Source organism: Diadema setosum, chromosome 1, assembly GCF_964275005.1.
Source record: "Diadema setosum chromosome 1, eeDiaSeto1, whole genome shotgun sequence".
NCBI lineage: Eukaryota > Metazoa > Echinodermata > Echinoidea > Diadematoida > Diadematidae > Diadema > Diadema setosum.
Genome location: NC_092685.1, coordinates 21,469,446 through 21,488,214, shown reverse-complemented (window position 1 = coordinate 21,488,214; position 18,769 = coordinate 21,469,446). Strand labels below are relative to the sequence as shown.

General features: G+C 38.9%; 1 protein-coding gene across 1 annotated transcript; it reads right to left on the bottom strand.

Annotated features, from left to right (window-relative positions):
• Window positions 1–5,201: 5,201 nt before the first annotated feature.
• LOC140236408 (uncharacterized) lies at window positions 5,202–9,552 on the bottom strand. Its single transcript, XM_072316647.1, has 2 exons — window positions 8,425–9,552; window positions 5,202–5,973 (listed from the first exon to the last, which is right to left on the bottom strand). Exons 1-2 carry the CDS (start codon window positions 9,550–9,552, stop codon window positions 5,233–5,235), a joined length of 1,869 nt encoding a protein of 622 aa, XP_072172748.1. The 3' UTR covers window positions 5,202–5,232.
• Between the last annotated feature and the right edge of the window lie 9,217 nt (window positions 9,553–18,769).

Genomic DNA, 18,769 nt, shown 5'->3' with positions numbered 1-18,769 from the left:
CTTTTTTTGGATATCCCAGCCATTTCAAAACCAAATTTCATCAAATAAACGTTGAATTCCTCATAGAATTACATGCTCTTTCATATTTCACAAGAGGTTTCTCATTATCTCACCAAAAATGTTAGAAACCTGAAATTAGGTCTCAACCAAAACTATACAATCCCTTTAATACTTGTGTGTGAAAATCTTAGTTGCTGTATAAAGTTTGCCATGCATATACCTCAGCTATTGGTTTTTTTTTTTCTTTTCTTTTCTTCTTCTTTTTTATTGGTTAAAAAAAAAGAAGAAGAAAAGAAAAGAGAAAGTAGCCAGATGTTTTGGTGAATGAATGTTCTAGTCAAGATGACGTGTTTCCTAATGAAGGATTTGGTTCTAGGCAAAATAAAAGGTGCTCCTGACGAGATGGCTGTCTGTAGATCCATAGATACTGTCGTGATAAACATTACTTAAACAAAAATTAGATGGAGATGACACGAGTAAGACAGGTGCGAATTGTTGTGTGCTCATCCTTGTCAATCAGTGATCATATCGTAAGATGATGGGTTCGTGCAATTGAAATGTGACTTGTTGTTTGTAAAAATGAAAAGAAAATCACGTCATTTATTTGTTTCGAAAGGCTGATGGACTGAACGACCATTTTCTAATTAGGAAAATCCCAGATGAAACAAGGTTCATGATTCATCAGAACGAAAGACAGTAATATTTGTCTTTTCACGAAAAAAAAAACACCAACAACAACAACAAAAACACATAAAATATAAGATCATTACAGAAAGTTCACCCAGATTCGAAGACCATTACAGAAAGTTCACCCAGATTCGTGACTAATTTTAAAGAATATATTACGGCCTTATTTTCTTCAGCCTCGCAGTTGTTTTTGTCTCTTCATGGTTTGTAAAAAAAAAAAATCAAAATGAACTCAAGGCTGAAAGCATGCATGTTAACTTCAAAATCGGCATTTATAGGACGGAGCAAACTGTAATCAAATTGATTTAGTGCTGGGTACAGTGACGACGATTTGACTGTCTATAGTTCATCCAACATTATATCTTGAAGGTCTCGAATAGAGAAAATAAGTCTTTTCTGTGACATAAACCCTCACCAAAACCAACAATGATTAAAACAATATATATATATTTTTTCTGTGTGTGTGTTATATTATATATGTATGTATACATATATAGATTACATATAATAATATACTTCCTCCTTTAATACAGAATGCGGTGAATCAGAATCGTGAAGATATTGAGCGTATATAGTCATGAGATCAGTCTACCATCAAAGTATGGAATGAGTGGTATTCCTGACTCAGAAACGTGAGTGAGGGACACCACAGTCACAGTCGCTGGCCCAACCAGGTTCTGTAATGATGCATGTTGGACGAAATGATAATTACCTGACTTCCATATATTCTAATAGGTGTTACTCTCTGTAATAGCATATTGTCTTATTTTGATAAAGGTAACTCTGCTTTTTTGCCTCTGTTTTATTGCTATCTCTCGAAGCAAGTACCTCCTCGGAGATTTTATTATCATTCTATATATCATTCTTGAAGATGCTTGTCTTGTGTGTGTGTGTTTGTGTGTGTTTGTGTGTGTGTTTGTGTTTGTGTGTGTGTTTGTGTGTTTGTGTGTGCGTGTGTGTGTGTGTGTGTGTGTGTAAATGACAAATGAATGAACCCTTTGCTTTTCCAAACCTTGTAATTTCTCACAGGTTTAAAGGAACTAATGCAAATGCATGTTGACTTCGTCAGGTATCATGATAATTCATATAATACTCCTAATATGCTTATGAGGCCAAATGAATATCTAAATACGTGCCAAATATTCTTTAGCAATGTGCGTTTTCTCAGACTACTTCAAACCAATTCACATAGAAAAAAACGTATAGTAAATATCCTATGTGTACAGCGACCCACCGGCCACAGATTTGTTTCCGTTGGCCTACTTCCATGCATCTGCTAGCTGTGTGGCATAATTAGTCATGTTTGACTGAGAAGCGCCAAAAAAAAAAAAACTCAACAACAACAACAACAACAACAACAACAACAACAACAACAACAACAACAACAACACAGCTTAATGCTAAAGTTATAGCTTTGTTAAACGCATGTCCCTGAACCATGTGTACTGGTAACACCGTATATCAACATTCCCTCTGTAGCTACCCCTTCCCGCCTCACCTTCTCTTCTCATCCTCGCCTGCTTGCACACTGCCAGGTCAAGAGACGGATATTGTACACTGTAATCTGAAATACTCTCGTGAGGAGTGCTATGCCACCAGGGAACGAGGATACATACGTACTTAGTTCAAGGAAAATACCACTCCAAGAAGTTACTACTTCCTCCACGCTCTGTCGAGCGTATGGAATGGATAACCTGGTTTTCTTTCGATGCTGTTTTTGTTTAAGATGGAAAAATCAGTTTGGGAGTTAATCACTAAAAATAGATTATTGATTTATCTCTCTTCTATCAGGTGGAGAGTCCAATTTTCCCTATTCAACGATTGCGCAACGGCGTTTCCTTTGGCAAGAATATAGTCAAAAGGGCTTGCAGTTGCTGAGGAAAACCTCTTTAGAAGCATCGAAGTCCGAGCATATGTATAAAAAAAATCGTAGCTGTTAATCGGTGACCCACAGCTGAGCGATCCGTAATTACCAATTAAGCAGTCAGAGATATTTGGAATGCTCTTTGCTACTGCGTGCATCTGTAAATGCGTGTTGTATAAACTATACTTGTGTGTGCACGGCGTGTGTATATCAACGCGGGATGAATGACAATGTGTACACCTCTATTTCAGTGGTGGGACACGAATAATACTGTTGGGGTTTTTACGAAGAGTTCATTGTGCATGCTTTGCACGAGTCACTTGAAGGATAAGATAGCCCACCAGACATCACGTGGACGTCAAATGTCGATGATCCCCTTCATCGCGTAGAATGGCAACCGTGGAAAAAAAAAACCCGGGATGGACGTGAAACAACGCGGTGAGACCGGATTGTCAAACGTGGCAGGCCGTGGTTGCCGCGGATGCCGTGTCAGATTTTTAAACTGTCAAAAATTTTCCACAGCAGTCCCGGTGCTAATGAGGAATGTTGTATGCTGTGATAAAACGAGGTGAACGCAACTTAACACGGGGCCACGTAAAAGATCATAACACTAACAAAACTTGCAGGCGGTCCGTGGCGGGACGTGACGAAAAGTATTGATAGTCTAGCCTGAACGTGAGAACAGCGTCTGATAGCTATATGTTCACCGGGGCGAGGACTGGAACGAACAAGTCTAGAATGCGAATAGGAGAAAACAGGAGACTACTCACGGCGCACTGCGTTTCGGGCAAATGGGGCTGCCGTGGCCGCCGGGAGCATGGTGTAAACGCAGCTTTTTAGTTTAAGATTATAATGTGTGGTTTGATCGACCATGAACATGGACGGAGCAATTGTCATGTAAAGCTATTGAAAACGAACCATTTCATCAGTCTCAGAGTCGAATAAAAGAGCACGAACGAATATAATTATGTATATAGGCCCTATACAAAAAAAAAGAGGTTTTGACAGGAAAAATAAGCCAACATTTAACAGTCAAGCAAAGTGCATCACGTGCCTGTTCAATCTTCATCATGTTTTTGGACTAATAACTTTCTTCTTCTCTGTTGAGGATTTTCGTACATATATCATTCCACTTGGAAACAAATTGCCAAACAACCAATCGTAAATGTGATGGCAAAGCATATTCTTGAGCGTTTTGATTTGATATATCATAACACAAGTTATCCAAATTGCTGACGAATTTACGTCATTTACCGTATCTGTTGGTTACGTAAAAATATGATTTTAGAGTGTGTTAAAATGAGAGTGGCAATCAAAATCTAATGTGCTTACTGACACGAACCGGGCGATTAACAAAAACAAACAAACAAACAAACAAACAAACAAACAAACAAACAAACCCGCAGTGTATGCTCGTTGCTTATCGTACAGTAACCTACGATAACATGACTATTTCATTAATCATTTTTTTGTATATATAATTTGTTGCTTTGCATTTCCCATCTCAAAATTCGCGTTGCAAAGTAAATATTGGTCCTCAAGATATCTTTTTCTTGAATTCCGATATTAGCCGTTTACTATAGTTCCCGTACTGTTATATCATTATACCCGTGTGTACTATATGCACGCGGGTACGCGCACACACACTCACGCACACCCACACACACACACACACACACACACACACATGAGGTTTTTAAGCTGGAGACTCCCGAGTGCTTTGCAGGTAAAAATGCACGTAATTCTATCCGTAACACATGAATACACATACACGCACACACACACACACACACACACACACACACACACATATATATATATATATATATGAATATATTTATATATGTAAATATACATGTATATATATATATATATATATATATATATATATGAATATATTTATATATGTAAATATACATATATATATATATATATATATATATATATATATATATATATATGTGTGTGTGTGTGTGTGTGTATTACGAAGGGTTTGATCTCAAAACGGATCAACACTATTCGTTAAAAGTCCAAAATAAGACCCAGCGATACTTTATGATGTTATGTTACTGAAAAAGAATATCATTAAAGTTATGATTTTAAAATTCCCATATTTTCGTATTATTTTCTTTGTTTAAGTATTTAAGCGCAAATATCTATAGGAGTGGAGTTAACTCATTTTGCGATTAACGTGGTCAAAATCTGTATATGTATATAAACATCCATGTACAGACTTTATACATAAAGTCCTTAAGGCTTTTATTTGGCCAGCCAGCCAGCAAAGCTATATGCTCATTTGTCTATATTATCTAGCATACATGATGGAGATAAATTATCATTTCTTATCTCAAAAGATATTTCTTATATCAAAAGTGAAAATAAGGTTTGAATTTGTTTGAATTTGAATTTGTTATTATTAGCTGTTCTTATTTAGGTGCACTCTCCCGTTAATTTCCACATGTTCAATTGTTTCACGTGATGATTGCTTCAGACTAAGGAAGCAGCGCGGTAACGAGTGGTCACTCGACATGAATATGCGCATTGATAAATAAAGCTTCAGTTGTGCAAGGTAAACACTCTTTCCAAGAAGATGTAGGTAAAACATAATTTATTGATGAGTGATAGAGTACAAAATCAAAGCAATGCATTATACATTTAGGCTGCTATAAGGTCATGTGAACTCAAGTGCCCGAGTCAAATGCCGGAGTCCTTTGCAGTCTAGGTTCCCTCTTCCTGTCGGCAGCTGTTTTCGCGGCCTTCATCCGGAGCAAATCAGCCGTTGTGCGTTCGCTCATGAAATCGTCCATAATCTTTCGCAGACGACCATTTGTCGTCTTGTAGAGGGCGCGAGCTTCGAGGCGCGAAACCGCTGACGACACATTGCGGCTTCCGGTGGCCGCTTGGATCAACATCTGAGTCTTTCGTTGGATAATTCGTTGCCGGAGTTCCTCCTCGACACCGAGCTCAATGTCGCTGTCAGACCGATGCTCGATCTTGCATGATTCGGGCGACTTCTGGCTTTGCCCGGACAACGATTTTTCATTCTGATTGGACGTCGCGACCAATAATGAACTCAGTGATGCCACACATATCGTCTCTCGTCGGCGACGCAGCCTCGACAAGTTTACAAGTCTATCTTCTGTGCATTCGCCACTCTTAATCGACGATGCCGATTCTTGTTCGGACGCAACGGACATCGTATCCCAAGTCGAGATGCCCGAGTCCATGGAACCTGACGCAGGACGTTGCCTTCGCAGCATGGGTCGAGCACTGGATGTGCCATAGCTGAGACACGAATCATCGAGACTCTTTGTTGTTAGTACCGTCTTCCCTTCCAGCGCACTGGAGTCATCAGCGGGCGAGTCTCGAATGTTTTCAGCTCTCTGTATGGATGGCGTTTCTCCCTCATGTAAGCTGGATGTCTGCACGAAGAAATAAAGACAAAAAAAAAATCAATTGAATAGTATCGAATGCACATGTTTTCCTTTCCGTTCAAGGTGACTTTTCGCAAAGAGAACCGTGCCGCAGCACACCTCGGTGGACCATCTCGCGATGTGCGCTTAGAGCATGCAAGAGCGAATCGGACTACCGTGCCACAAAATGGGATTGAACACGACGGGACCAAGCTAGAGCGAACTGAGCCGTATCTCATTGACTTTACATACTTTACCGGCAAGTGTTTGTCGTTAGTTTGACGGATTAACGCATAAAAATAGACCAGAATCATTACATATTTTGTGTCAGTTTACAATGCCTATTACAAAAACAGTGCTAAAACTCAACTATTTGTTAAGCCTTAGGTATGTTATGTGTTGCTTTTTTGCAACATACCTAAACTTTTTTTTAGGTGTGTGATATATCACCAAGTAATGTTGAATCTCACCTAATAAGCGCCGGGCATATATGCACATAGACACACACAAACATTTTATACACATACTCTTTCGCACAGGTTTATTGTGTTGGAGTATCCAGCAAACACGTGGAACAAGTATAATATTACGCAAAAGGCAACGCCCTTATAAAAATATCAGCTTTTTTGTTAATGTTTATTGCAACACATGCAAAGGAAATTCCCCTGAAGTCTTAAAATGCATTTACTTCCTACATAAATGTGGTGCAACATAATTTCATAGAAACTTTTTCAGGTTTTCATTTACCTTAAGTCCTTTTCAAGAGAAAATATGCAACGACCTTAATCTGCACATGCTCAGATTGAAACTGTGAACTGGGTTATTGTGGTACTACATACAGCCACACTGCTCTCAACAAAATATAGAGAGCCCTTAGTTTCTGCTAACGCAATAACGCACATGCACACAATTATAATGGAGCCACTGTGACTGTTAGATTCTATTTTCTTTCTCCGAAATTGTCCGTACGTCATAGGTTTCCACCTCATTCCTCGGCCTCGCCCTTGCCCACCTGATAGCCCTTGAAAGACAAGTCAACTTCGTGACGACACGCCACTACCGTATTGTGCACCTGTCGAGGCACATTATGACAGTGTACGTCATGAATGTCTCGCGGAAGCAGTGCACAAGCCTTGGGATTGATTTTTTTTTCTTTCTTGAGAGAAACCAACAATGCGTAACTTATTTACCCGATGCGTTTCAGACACAGATCATTGCAATCGATTTGTATTGAATGTGGTTGACTCTGCGCACTCCGGGCATTCACGTTCGATGACCTCTCCCATTTTTCGAAGAAGTCCAAATGACTATTTAATGTTAGCAGTTGGGCAGATTAAATGGTGGAAGCCAGATTAAAAGAATTGGAATTGGCCCCGTACAGAAGAAGTCTGGACTTTCGCGGGTGAGAATTTCATGTTTGTATATATCTATGATTCAATGAAGTCACGACGAACAATAATGACTTGTACTTCAGGTGCACTCCATGATAGGATGCGTACAAATGTACACACAGTTTAGTGTATGAGTTTAAATGATGTATAGGTAGGTATTATGAATAGACTGCACACATTCAGAAGCACTTTATCACAAATGGTTTTAGGACATTTGCTCCATGCGACAATTGCTCCAATAAAATACCTGCAAGCTTAGCCAAACGTAACCCTAACCTTAATCCTCGTGTCAAACTGAACCCAAAATCCTATCACAACCAAAACCCTAACCCTAATTCCTGGAGAAAATCAGACCGGAGCACTTGTCTCTCGAGCAAAATAAAACGTAGAGCTGGTGTTAGTTGGAGAGCTATAAAAGAGATTTGAGGTATTAAGCTTAAGAGGGGAAGGGAGTCAACGAAGAGACAATAGTTTTGTCTATATATAAACGTCTATATATAGACCGCCTATACAGAATGTTTCCCCCCAAAAAAATACAATCGGATTTGTGCATCGATAACACCCAAAATGATTAAAACGTCTAAATACTACTTTAGGGTCTTAGAATATAACATCTTAGCTCTATTTTTTTCAGAAAGTCCCATTCAATTTGGTTAAGCAGTCACAGAGAAATGTGGACTGTTGTAAAGCATGTCATGAGTCTGATTCTTCCCAGTTTATCACTTGGATGCTTTTAGAACTGCATATCAATGTGTAAACACAATAAGCAGAACTTGGAGGGAAGGGATTCCTGACATTCTCTACAAAAAATCCTTATTTCTCTTTGACCACTGAAGCAAATTGAATGGGGTTTTCTGTAAGATGTGGGGAATGAGTTAAAGTTTCATACCCTGAAATTGTGTTTGGATTGATTCACTATTCTTAAAGTTATCGTTGCGGAGGGTACCGTTGTATTTTATTTTTTTTTTCATTTTTTGGGTGGGGGGGGGGGGCATACGGTATTCTGATTTGTTTGTGTTGTGAATATAATGAGAGCACCCGCTTAAACTGCCTCGTGAACCTCACTCACCTCTAATGGCAAGATGTCCGAGTCAGACTCCGAAGGATGCGGCGACCTCCTCGAGAGAGAAGCAAGCGGCATGCTGTGTCTCGACCTGATTGGTGACGGGGTGCTCTCCCTGCTCAGCGATCCCACGGTAAGTTTGGCGATAGCTTTTGATCTCTCCTTCATTAGACCTTCCAGCTTTTCTCTGTTGGCTTGAAGACTGCTTGCTGCGTTCGAGATCCTCCTAGGAATGTTGCCCGTACTGCTGGCCTTGCTGGACAGACTCGGCGTTGGGGATGCCGAACCAGTGGAACTGGCCGGGGAGCTCCGATCGCATCCCATGGATGAACTTTGGGGATGGGGAGACAGGGATCGAGGCGAGATCGGACGGGAACCTGAAGACACGGGAAGGGACATCCGTCGGCTTAGCCGAAAACCAGGTCTAGGTACCTCCAGGTGTGGCGACGACGAGGGCTTCCGTGGGGCTATGACCTCGCTGTCGATGCTGTTGATGCTGGTATTAGACAATGCTATCGTTTTTGCGTTTGAGGTGGAAAGGAGGGAGGATGTCGGACTGACGGATAATGGACGGCAAGGGAGTAGTGGACTACGTCGAGGAGATAATGACATTCGACGATGTGGAGGGGTTTTAGGGGGAGTTGGTGTGAGTGAACCCCCCAGGGAGGGTGAGCAAACGCTTGCTCTCCGACCACGCGATGGATTGCACTCCTTTTTCTCTTGATGAAATCTTTGTGACGGCGTGATTGAACTGTCCACCACTCTCTTCGCCACAACGGTCCAGCGATACCTGCTCTGGCGCTCCCTAGGTACATTTTCTCCGATGAGCTTCTCCCCCCTCTCCACAGTTTCAATGTCTATCGCACCTGACGTTTCTTTCCTCACTTCTTTGCCATCTTCTGATTTTGATTTGTCGTCGTTGTCGTCGATGCCATTGACTGACTGCAGGGCCTTTCTCGCTTCGGGGCTGGCAAATACCGAAAATGAAATCTGTGGAACCAATTTCGGCTTTATGACTTCCGGCTTTACGAGAATGTGATCCTTGGACGTTGTAGAATTTGAAATATCTTCTTTGCTGTCTCCAGCGATACCTGTAGTAAAGGTCGGCAGATGACCGGACACTGGCACCCTCATGGTGACTGTCTGTCTTTCTAAAAAGTCAAGTACTAAGTTCGAGAAAACGTTTGGTCGCTAGTCAGATGTGCATGAGACTCTCTGTACAGCACTATTGAAGCGGTCAAGATTGTGTACCGAAGCAGGACGGAGCGCCCTTTTATATCACTCGACGATGGTCCCTCGCGTCTTAGCAAGAAGGTACTAGTCTTACGTCACCCGGCTCGTGTGTGCGGAAACTGGCTTGGTGCCCAAACCTGAACTGATTGAGTGCACACAGAATGAGCATTATGAACAGGGACTTAAGTAAGACCCTCGGTACCACAAAAGAAGCAATGCACCTTGAGGGAAAGTTGATTCAACAAGACCAAGACTTTTTGTACTGTATTCCATCTCGATTGGACCCACACGTTTCAGATGAATGCTCATGAATCCACACGTAAACAGAAATCACATTCAATGTTTCGGAATCTTACGACAGGTGTACATGAGTTCATAATCTTACGACGGATATTACAAATGAGTTACAAAAACTGGCAGTATGCCTACTGAGAACGATAGGTTTTTATTCTTATTCTTGGAACGCTGGTGCATGAATTTGTAATGAGGCCTAATCGGAAAAGGAATATACGTAAGATGTTGTTGGATAACGTTTTGATGCCACCAAAGAGAAACGATTATAGTTTCGTAAACATCGCAGAATCATTATACGTAACGACCATCTCCCTCCCTCTCTCTCTCTCTCTCTCTCTCTCAAAAAAAAAAAAGGAACAATACGTACAGCATCTCTTGAACCCTGGAGATGATAATGGAGGCCCTTGAGAAGCAAGGCGTACCAGCATGGCCTTGACGTATCCAGAGAGGCATCAGGTGCTGATGTAAAGGTTATTCTAAATCATGATTTCGCAACAGCCCGTAAGAGCAAATTTTCAACCACTACTAGCAGCAGTTCAGTTCAGTTCAGCTGGGCATTTATTTCCATCCATCCAGTCACAAATTGAAACAAAATACAAAGCATATATTACACAATTATTGTTTTTATCATTTTGTAAGAATACATAATAATTATAATGATCATGAGGAATATGATAAAAACATATATTCAATATAGGACTACTCAGCAAGATGAGAAGGTGTACGTTTATAGGTCTATCTAACCCGTGGTAGTCAGTCATCATGAAACTTTTGTTTTACTCAAGACATGAGGGTTAAGATTTTACTTGATTTTGAAAGGTATTTTGTAAATTGGTGTTTCTTCTTTATATTCAGTATGTAAATAATTACAAGTAAACATGAAAATCTTGACACCATTGAAATAATTTCTCATGTAAAATGACAGTTACTTATTCGTTTATTTCATTGTCATTTAAAGATTGATTATCAAGCTTTTGTTTGTCTCCTAAGAATGATGATATAATCTGGCATCAATATCATTCAAAATATGATTCGAGATCAACATTTCAGCATTCTGACAAAAGAAAAATCGTATCAACTGGTAAAAATTGACAGCTTCTTCTTTTATTCCTGGGTTTTTGTTGATTTTTCTAGTCCTGAGAAGTTCCAAGAATACCTTTATGCCTTCCCGATAAAACTGCTGTCAAGGAGCGTGTCCCACATTGATCGCGTTCTAGATAATTCGGTTCGGTGAGTTTAACTTTTGCTTCTCATTGTTCTGAAGCATTTCGTAAAAGGGTAATTCAAAGCACCAGCAATAATCTGACGATCAAACTCAATAGCTACAGTATAGGGGCTATGAATGCGCGATCGATATTCCCTTTGCGTTTGTATAAGAGTTAATCACCTAACGAGAGTTTTGAGCTTTGAGAGGTGCGGAAAAAGGAGTCGAGCTATTGACGATAGACTATAGGGTGATACAAAGGAATAGTTATCCAACAGGGGATGGGTATAGGAAGTCACGTGCAAGGGCACATTATTTCCTCCCGTCAGTTATCTCTCTATGCCGGCTCGTATAGATGATAAGATCAACATTCTCTTAAAGGCATAATTTACCATTTGCAGATGAAACAAAAACCCAGCATTAGTGCTTTAAAATAGTTCTAAAATGTGAGTTAGGGATAGAAACAACAACTGTCAAAATTTGAATTCGTATAATCGATGTTAAGTGTTGTTAAATACATAAAATGTGAACAATAGTTATAATAAAAATGTTTCCAGACTAAACCGTATACAGTTACGGTTTATTGAGAAAAACCCTGATATCTCCTTATATTTTAGGTTTTATTGCAAATATTTCATATGGTAGGATGTTTTATGATACAACAGACCTACACATATGCATCAAATGTGATATCTTGAACATTTTTGAAATCACTGCTCCCAAAGGTAAACTGGACCTTTAAATCTTGAACCCTGAAGTGACAATCACTTTCAGCAGCACATCGATGCTGTCCTGGGATGGTGAATATTGTTGCGTGCGGATAACGGTTGTCATGGTAAAGCGAACAAGTGTAAATCTCACTTAAGCGCTTAAAAAGTGATCATGAGCATGGCAACTAAAAAAAGAAAATAAACAAACATGGTTCTGTGCTCAAAGCATGTGCGATCAAATACTCGTTATTTTGTCATCATTGGGTAACTTTGTTCTTTATTTGCTCTGAATGTTCACAAGTGCATATAGGTTTCATATCAATTCGCAAGGTGAAAAGCGTGATGGAAAACTCCACTGGTGACTCGTGATTATCGTTAGTGACCTTCAATCTTACATTCAAACATCATGAGTCAGCGTACACATTATGGCTAGTCAGAACGTTGACTTGACGTTGGCAATGCGTTAACAATGATATCTATAAAATACATGGCATTCTTTCAATTAAATCATCACAAGCGCTGATCAGCGACAATTCAATTGATGAAACCAGGGTGGCGCCAGATAAACAATTTTGTCCTTGTATTTCATTTTCTGTATTTAACTTGGCTGCCGGTGTGTGTGTGTGTGGGGGGGGGGGGGATACAATACTAGTGCTGCATCATGCGAAAATCAAATAGTTATACCTTTATCTTTTGGTGGTTTAAAATCAAAGCGAATTTACAAAGCAAAGCCGAGAGAGATAAATTCATCGCGAAGTATTCCTTCGCTTTTATCCTGTTTCATTCACAAAATATTAGTTACCATTTCTCTTAATACACACACACACACTGTACACACGTACACATGGTCTTATAGTCCGTTCCTTTTTGTCATGTAGAGGAAGTATAAAAATAACAATGATTGTTCTCCTTCAGTCGTCCAGGAGATAAAAAGGAGCTTTAGATTTTAGACGCGCGGACGTTCCAAGGAAAAAAACATGTTCTGAGCGTCGCCTGAGTTTTTCACTACGCGTACTGGGCTATTTTTACGTCCGCACAGTTTGCAAGGTAGAGAACTACTTCATGCACTGATCATAATTTATGGGGGCGCAATTTCATTTTTTATACGTTGCGTCCCAGAGTAATCTAAAGCTACTTTTCGACACGACGCAGGGAGAGGAGAACGTCCAGCGCAAGCGTCGGCTCAAACGTCCGCGCGTCAAAATCTAAAGCTCCCTAATGAATCCAAAAGACCCATTCACGAGCTATAGGTTGCTGTGACGTAATCCATGTCATACAAGTTATTGATACTAGCGTGGGAAATGAAACCGATCTATCGATATGATGGAAATTCATGGCTTCTTTGCTTCTCTCAATTTTACAACTCATAGAGATGATATCAACGTAAGCGGAAATAAACGGAATCGGTGTTGATTACAGAAGTGCCTATACGATAGATTGAAAGTGGCTAAGTAGCTATAAGGATTTTTCTCCATACAAAATCTGGAGAACATTCAACTCTCGAATATAATATACACCGTCTATCATCCACACAAAACAATCAGGCAAACACAAAAGGCATGCACAACAAAAATTTTTGTTTGTCAGAGAGAGAGAAAGTCTGATAAAATCAAGACTATACTTGGAGCAAAGATGTCACTGTATTGAAACATGTTTCATTTTGTGTTTTCTTGTTTTCTCTCGGTCATCCGGTTTACAAATTAAAATCCAATCGCTCCCGAACAACATGATTTTAATGAAGATACGAACTAAGATAGTAGCGATTGGGTTCGTGCAGGAAATGAGTTTTCCAATACTTAACATTGCATTTTAAGTCCCGCATCACTGGTCTTTAATTTGCTGTGACATTGGCTTTAGAATCTTTATATGAATGAGCATGGACCCTAGGGTCCATGGAATGAGCAAACTTCTCCTTCTGAGATGGTGCAATATAAACAACTTCACATACTTAATTTCTTTTTCATTTGTTTAATGGTTTGAAATGCATTTTCATAACTATAATATAACTGTCAATTTCCATTCACCATACTGTTGCAGGCAGACCTCCATAATATTGTATTGATAAAACGAAAGGAAACTAAAACTGAAAGGAAAGAAAAGAATGTATATGGAACACGACCCACCACACAAGAGTTTTACTGCACTCCATAGCAAAAATGAAATCCTCCATGCCTGTCAGCTTTGGCAGAAGGCAGCAAATATAATGACAAAAATGCTACATCTCTCAAACGGATAAATTGCATCTCATATTTAGGGCCTATGATTTCAGCTAGATCATGGTGTCTTGAAAATGAACTTGCTCCGAAGGAAAAGTTAGTCGAATCCTATAGAACAATGACTCGTCTTTAAATTGTATGCCACGTGCTTTCTTAGCCAGACAAGGACACCTCGTGGTTTATACGAAGAAACAGCATTACATGCTACGACGTCACTTTTATGAAATTATATTCATGGTAAGAGTTGAAATAACTACGTAAGATGGTAAGCGGTGAATGGCAAAGAATACGTTCGCGCTGTTATCGATTGTTTTAAAACAACCCAAATCGAACATCGGGTTCAGCTCCACCGAATTCGAGAAAACAATGGAAGCACATTATCTATACACCCACCTTAGCTCTGGAGTCTTTCGACCCTCTGACATTTAACGTCATTGTAATGATTTTCTTCAAGGGGGTCAAACACTGGTCGATTAATGATAGGATTATCGGTTTCTGGTGATGGGGAGAAAGACAAAAGGAAGACAACACACCAGCACTCCCTGTGCCATGTCTTATATTCTGCTTTAAACTCTTCTTTTTGTTCAGCTCATTATCTTAGCGGCTTTTTATTACCATCATTACTATCCCGTGCTACTTTAGTTTTTGGTCTGCTATGTGACCCACTTTGAATCGTAATCAACGAATGCAATCTTGTTTCCAGAAAGATATAAAATCGGCCGTCAGATGTAGGCAAGAGTAGATTATGTTTTCAATGATTACCATAGAAAAAAAAAGTGCTATGATGAGGTTTCCTCATTTAGCAAAGGACTATTTTGGTTTTGTTTTGTTTATCTTTTTAATCGCCGCTCATGATTGTTATCAATGACATTATTGAATAATACACTGTTGATCACAAGAGCTCTGGTCAAAAGAAACTGCGTTTATTAGGAAAAAAAAATATTTTGATGAAAAAACAGGCACTTCGCATGAAAAAAAAAATCCATTAAATTCGTTAAAAAAAGTCTTAAATATACAGGATGCCAGGTAAAAATATCAGAGGTAAAAATGTCAGAAGTAAAAATGTCATTACCTCTGTCATTTTTACCTCTGACATTATTACACCGAACCGGGGAAGAGAGGCTTACACTTCCAAATTCATATTTGCAAATTCACTGCATAGCAGGCATTAAAAGAGTCAGTACACTGCATTGCCGTACGCAAGTTTGGGGGATACAGCTGAAAATCGGCTCTATAAGTGCGAAATGTGTGTGTGTGTGTGTGGGGGGGGGGGGGATACCCCCTTCTCCATACTCTTTTGGTCCATCTTAATTGACTTGCTTAGTACACAGCGACGACACACCCGCGGGTGGGGGGAGTAAGTTGGTGACAGACATAACAATTCAGCCATTCACATTGTTCTGGAATGTTCATTTTTCTTACTTTTTCTTTTTTTTACTGAAAATCTTGTAAATATCCACCACAAAGTGTGCACTAGATCGTTGAATTTCAATTCTTAATATGCAAAAGCTCGCTCAAGAGGGAGGGTGCCTTCGCACACACTTACTCGCTTCCATGCCACCCGACTGTGTGTATATAGGCTATATATATATATATATATATATATATATATATATATATATATATATAAAATATATATTATATTATATATATATATATATATATATATATATAAAATATATATTATATTATATATATATATATATATATTATATATTATATATATATTATATATATATATATATATCATATCATATATCATATTATACTACGTTATATTTATAATATCTACATAATGTTAATTATGTAGGCCTACTAAACGTTTGTTTGTTTGTTTTTTGTTTTGTTTTGTTTTGTTTTTTGTTTGTTTGTTTGTTTTTTTTTGTTGTTGCTATTTCTTCGTATGGGCATGGTCAGTTGTTACGACCATGTTCTTCCCATTACAGCACCAAATGCGGTGACAGGCCCTACACTAAATAAAACAGAGCATCAATGCCCTGCCCATGTGCAACTTGTGATACCACAATATGTGAGAGGTCTTCTTTTCTTTGCTGTGTTGTTTGTTGTTTTTGTTTTTTCTCAAGCTACCCCGACATGTCTGTAAATAGAATATCAAGCATCATGACTTTTAAGCCACCCTATAATTAAATAAGGAGAAAGCTGGAGACATCAATCTTGCAAGATTCTTGGAAAATGATGCTGAAAAATTGTGTGTGGTTCTTCATTGCGGTATCAAAGTAATTACCCCCGTTTGAAATTGCGGGAAATCTGCACCTGTGTCTGGTTGTTAAACTTATTTCCATTCTGCGTGTGTGCGTGTGTATGTGTGCGCGTGCTTTTTTCCCCTTCGTAGTACAGCAGATCACATTATCTTTATGATAGCTGGAGCAATGAAAATAAGATTTGAGACACGTGCAAAGAGGGTCGTTGTTTATTGCTCTTAATCGCATGATTTGTTAACGCACAGTGCACTTTTATACTTTGCAAATACCCCCCCCCCCCCCACCCCTTCCCCGGTCAGGTCAGCTGATGAAAAAAACCCAAAACAAAACAGGTCAATATAATGAAAATGGACAGACAACGGAAGAACAGGCTTGAATGCACATATCCAGAGTCCTGGCACATTTGATATCAACCGTGCAGAGAGCTTTATAGTGATTATGACTTTGATTATGACTCCAATGAAACATACACATTGCTCTGATAGAACGACAATTCATGCATTCATTCATTTATTCCCAACCATCCATACACGTATTCACTCATTCATTTATTAATTTTTACCATTTCCAACAGAAACATTATGCTTTTATTGTCAAAAAGAGATGAATTAACATCACAATGTGCATTGCGACAATGCTGGAAATGAGAGGTCAAATGCTTAAAAGCAATGCTTGTAGTTTCCATTCCCCCAAACATGATAAAAGGTAATACAAATGACATTATGGATTATGTTATTATACATAAAAAGTGGAATTACGAAATTCAGTTAGATAAAATGAAAGTAAAAAAAAAAAAAAAAACTTATATAGCCCTAAACAAGAAAGACCGTAGACAAATTGCAACATTGAGTTGCCGATAGAGAGGGCACAAGAGAAGAGAGAGAGAAAGAGAGAAAAGGGCAAGAGAGAGATAGAGGAAAAAAAAAAGAATAACGTGGTAAGAGGTTATGGATGTTCGGTGGCGCTGAACAAGCTCGTGATGTTCAAAGAAAATCAACAAGTCAGCAGAGTTTTACAATATTTCGTTTATAGTGTGAATAAAACTCTCTCTTAAATGATGGGACTCAGGTAAATTCTTGTTGGTAACTAAGAAATTTGTTTTTTTCTTGAAAATTAATCTAGAAAGAATTTATTTTTTCACTTCTTTTTCTTTGCCTTTCCTTTCAAGAGGGAGGAAAAAAGTTGAACATAGTGAATAATTATATGAGTATTTCAAGTCATCAAATTATTTCGGTGTACTGACCGGTGGTTTAGGAAAGAATCTAATAGTTAGGGTCCTAGATTAAACTACCCACCATAGCCATCTCGATAAGGAACGAAAACCGAAACCAACGTCAGCAACAACAACAACAACAACAAAGAAAAATGGTCGGGATCGCAGGTGCACTCAGTTTATTTTCGGAAGCATTGTCTTGATCAGCCAAAACAAGCACAGTGTGTTAAAGAATACGTCCGTTCATGCAGAGGTCCCAATTAGTAATGATTGTGTTCCTTTTAAAGACGATTAGCTCGTCTAAGAAACTCACGTGTCAACGTGACCGTTTTCTCGCCGACTTACGCGTCAACTCCATCGAAGTGAATGACCGTTATTTAAAGCCGTCTTACGTGATAACCGCGTCTTTCTTGCATAACACTGATACGCTCTTTACATAAAAATACACACTTTATGCATATTATTATGATTATTTGGCGGAGATTGATATTGCAAATTCCCAGGTGGCGTGTCACGAAGCATTTTGTCAGATATTTTGTGTCACAAACTGTTAAAAGCTACTGAAATCCTTGCATCTGATTGGCTTAGAGCAACTTTATCCGGCAAAGTTGTCGGACATTTAGAATATATCAGGCGTTTTATCATGACATTTATACCTACAAGGAATGATCGTTCTTTGGCAAGAGTAACATTTACATTTGGAAGAGAAATTGCGAGTTTAAAACTATGTTTGCTTGTGTATCAACCTCTGATAAACAATAGTGATATCTACTCATCCAGTCGACTTGATCGTAATTATATCTAACATAAATATGAGAATGAATTTACATATGTGAGCAAATTAAGGCAAAGAAACAGCTCGTTATAGGATCCCTGCGAAAATCGGGCAAACATCGAATCATGACTGTATGAATATTCACGAAGCTGTCAAAATTATAGCGTACCACCTCTTACCTAATGTACACTTGATTTCGACATGTGATTATGACGTCATCTCCAACTTCTATACTTTGTCTCGCATGCTGCTGAACACTCTCTGTGTATACTGCTTAAAAGTCGTCTTTCTCCGAGAAGTTTCCTGTTCTTCCCTCAAGATAAATGCTGCAGTTCGTTATTCCAAAGGCTCGTTAATACGGAAAAAAAAAAGGTTCGTTATACCGAGGAACGGGTTCGTTAATCTGAAAACGAAATAGGGTTCATAATTCCGCAGGTTTGCTAGTAGGCCTATATACGCACATCATCTTTTTTCTTTCTTGTTT